Source organism: Lactuca serriola, chromosome 9 (genome assembly GCF_051521515.1).
Source record: "Lactuca serriola cultivar US96UC23 chromosome 9, Lser_US96UC23_V15, whole genome shotgun sequence".
In the NCBI taxonomy this organism is placed as follows: Eukaryota; Viridiplantae; Streptophyta; class Magnoliopsida; order Asterales; family Asteraceae; genus Lactuca; species Lactuca serriola.
Genome location: NC_136416.1, coordinates 223,680,145 through 223,682,679, shown reverse-complemented (window position 1 = coordinate 223,682,679; position 2,535 = coordinate 223,680,145). Strand labels below are relative to the sequence as shown.

The window sequence follows — 2,535 nt, the reverse complement described above, 5'->3', positions numbered from 1 at the left end:
TGGACTGGAGGGTCCGACCCGAGCTATGGGACCGGAGGATCTTCACTGAGACACATGACTAGATGGTCCTTTTCGAGACACAGCCATGAGAGGCTAACTATTTGTGTGTGTGGTATTTTGGGCAACTCACTAAGCTTCGTGCTTACCGTGTTGTGTTATATGTGTTTTAGGTAATTTTCAGGATTGCAGAATTAGAGCATTACTGTCAGAGCCAATGAGGGCGCTCTAGCAGTTGAAGGCGCATGACCCTCCAATCAACGCCTCTGATCCTGTCTCCCCAGAAAAGCTATCCTGTTTGGTACGGACCAAACAGGGTGCTAGGTATAAAAGGATGCATCCTCAGGCTAGCGGGGTAAGTTCTCTGGCCATTCTAGAGAATACATACACAAACCCTAAATCATCCTCTAACATGACCGTCAGAGCGTTCTTCCGGGAGCTCCTCCCGGAAAGTGGCTGACGACTTTTGTTCTCTGTGATCTTGCAGTAACACTCAGGCAACCTGGAAGAACCTAACCGAAGCACTAGCGAGGTCAAATGGGGAACGAGGTTCCATCATTTGGCGCCATCCATTTGTGAGAAGAAGAATGCAAACGAAAAGCACGAAAAAGACCATCAATGGCGTCCAGCGGTAACAACGGATAGCCAGCTAGTCCCATACGTCCCATGAGGACGCTGGACGAAACGCCACCACCTGCACCGACCAGCAGGGTCGTTGTAGGTGAAGGATGTTCTACAGTAATCGCCGAAGATGCTTCATAATTGCCGATTCCTCAGCAAGAAGCAACTCCGGTGGAGTTACTCCCGTTTACACAGCTTCAGATACCGCCGTTCTTTACACCGTCATTGCAACAGACACGGGCAATCTACTCGACAACACCTCCGCCGGGTTACATTTCCAGTTTCCCGCCGCCATTCGCAACACCTTCACCACTTCAGGCGACCAGTAGGCAGATCTCCACAACCCCTTTGCCGCCACTGGCGCAAACCATGATGAGCAACCCACCACCCGTCTACCCGACGACCTGTACGTGGTCAGGACCCACTATATCCACCAACAACAACCTGCAACAACCGAGTAATAATCCACCCCGCTACATCCGCACCCACTTTCTCCACTAGTTATCCTTTTCAGTTGCCATTCCAACCATACCCCTTTTATGGACCAAGTCTGGGCTATTTTACACCGCCACTGCACGGTACGAACTCCCAATACCAGTAGGGGACGTCGACCATCCCAGGCTTGGATGGTTTTTCCCGAAGCGTAACGTCTCCGTTCGTCAAAGAGCTGTTGGATTACGAGATACCAAATACCGCAAAACTCCAAACACTCAAAACGTACAATGGAACAACCGACCAGGACAGTCACATCGACACATACGAATGGACGATGATTTCGCTAAAACTCAACAAGAAGTTTTGGTGTACGTACTTCCCAACAACGCTCGAGGGCAACGCTGGCACGTGGTTCAAGACACTACAGCCAGGCAGTATTTCAAACTTCACTCAGCTCAAGTATCTTTTCCTCACCAACTTCATGCAGCTACGCAAATACAAGGGGGACTCTCACTCCATTATTGGCTGTAAACAAAGAGAGGGGGAATCTGTACGGGAATACTTTACAAGATTCACAAACGCCACGCTAGATGTACCAGGGCATGAAGAAGGTCTTATAGCCGGAGCCTTCACGTGGGGACTCCTTCTAGGACCTTTGTCGCAAAAACTCATGGGAAAGAAGCCCTTAACACGAGCCGAGTTGAAGGAAAGAGTAGAACGATATCTACGACAGGAGGACGGCGAAGCGGCCAAGCAAGCTTACTTGAATGCCATGACGACCACCAAGCATCACCAGCCGAGTCATACGGACTTCCGAGGAGGTGGAAGACATCATAGTAAAGCAAGAAGACCGCCAACGCGTTTTCGACCATTCGCCAGAGACAAAAAACGGGGTCGTCGCCCGGAAGTGTACACAGTGTCTGGGAAACAGCAACCGGCCAAGTCACCCAAGAGCCGATACTGTGAATACCACAAAAGTAAGACGCATGATACGGTTAACTGTTCGGTGCTAAAAAAAGGATATGGAGGAGAAACAACTCAAAGGAGATCTGGTGGAGGTGGCACGGAGCCTACACGCCAAGTTTGACGCCGAGAATGCCAACGGCCCGCCCCGTGAGGGGGTTCAGCCCAGGGAGATATTCATGATACACAGCAAGAGAAGTAGGGAAGAACAACGGGGATAACAGGCGATCTTTAAACCTTCAGCAGGCGCGCTCACGTTCTCCATTCAGGATCCCAGGCCAGCTGGTTGGAGGGGCGACAACCCGTTGATAATACAAGCATCTATCAGAGACGTGACTATCCACCGGGTCTATATCGACACCGAAAGTTCAACAGACATCATCTATGAGCACTGTTTCTGACTCCTCCCTGATCGCTGGAAAGATAACTTGGGACCTACGACTGGTAGGCTGGTGGGATTCACCGGCCATAGTGTGTGGTCGCTGGGCACAATCCTGATGGGTTTTGGTCATAAGAACA

At 50.6% G+C, this 2,535-nt stretch overlaps 1 protein-coding gene across 1 annotated transcript; it reads left to right on the top strand.

Moving 5' to 3' along the window:
* Window positions 1-1,387: 1,387 nt before the first annotated feature.
* On the top strand, window positions 1,388-2,140 carry LOC145076596 (uncharacterized). Its single transcript, XM_079022412.1, has one exon. It carries the CDS (start codon window positions 1,388-1,390, stop codon window positions 2,138-2,140), a length of 753 nt encoding a protein of 250 aa, XP_078878538.1.
* The last annotated feature ends 395 nt before the right edge of the window (window positions 2,141-2,535 follow it).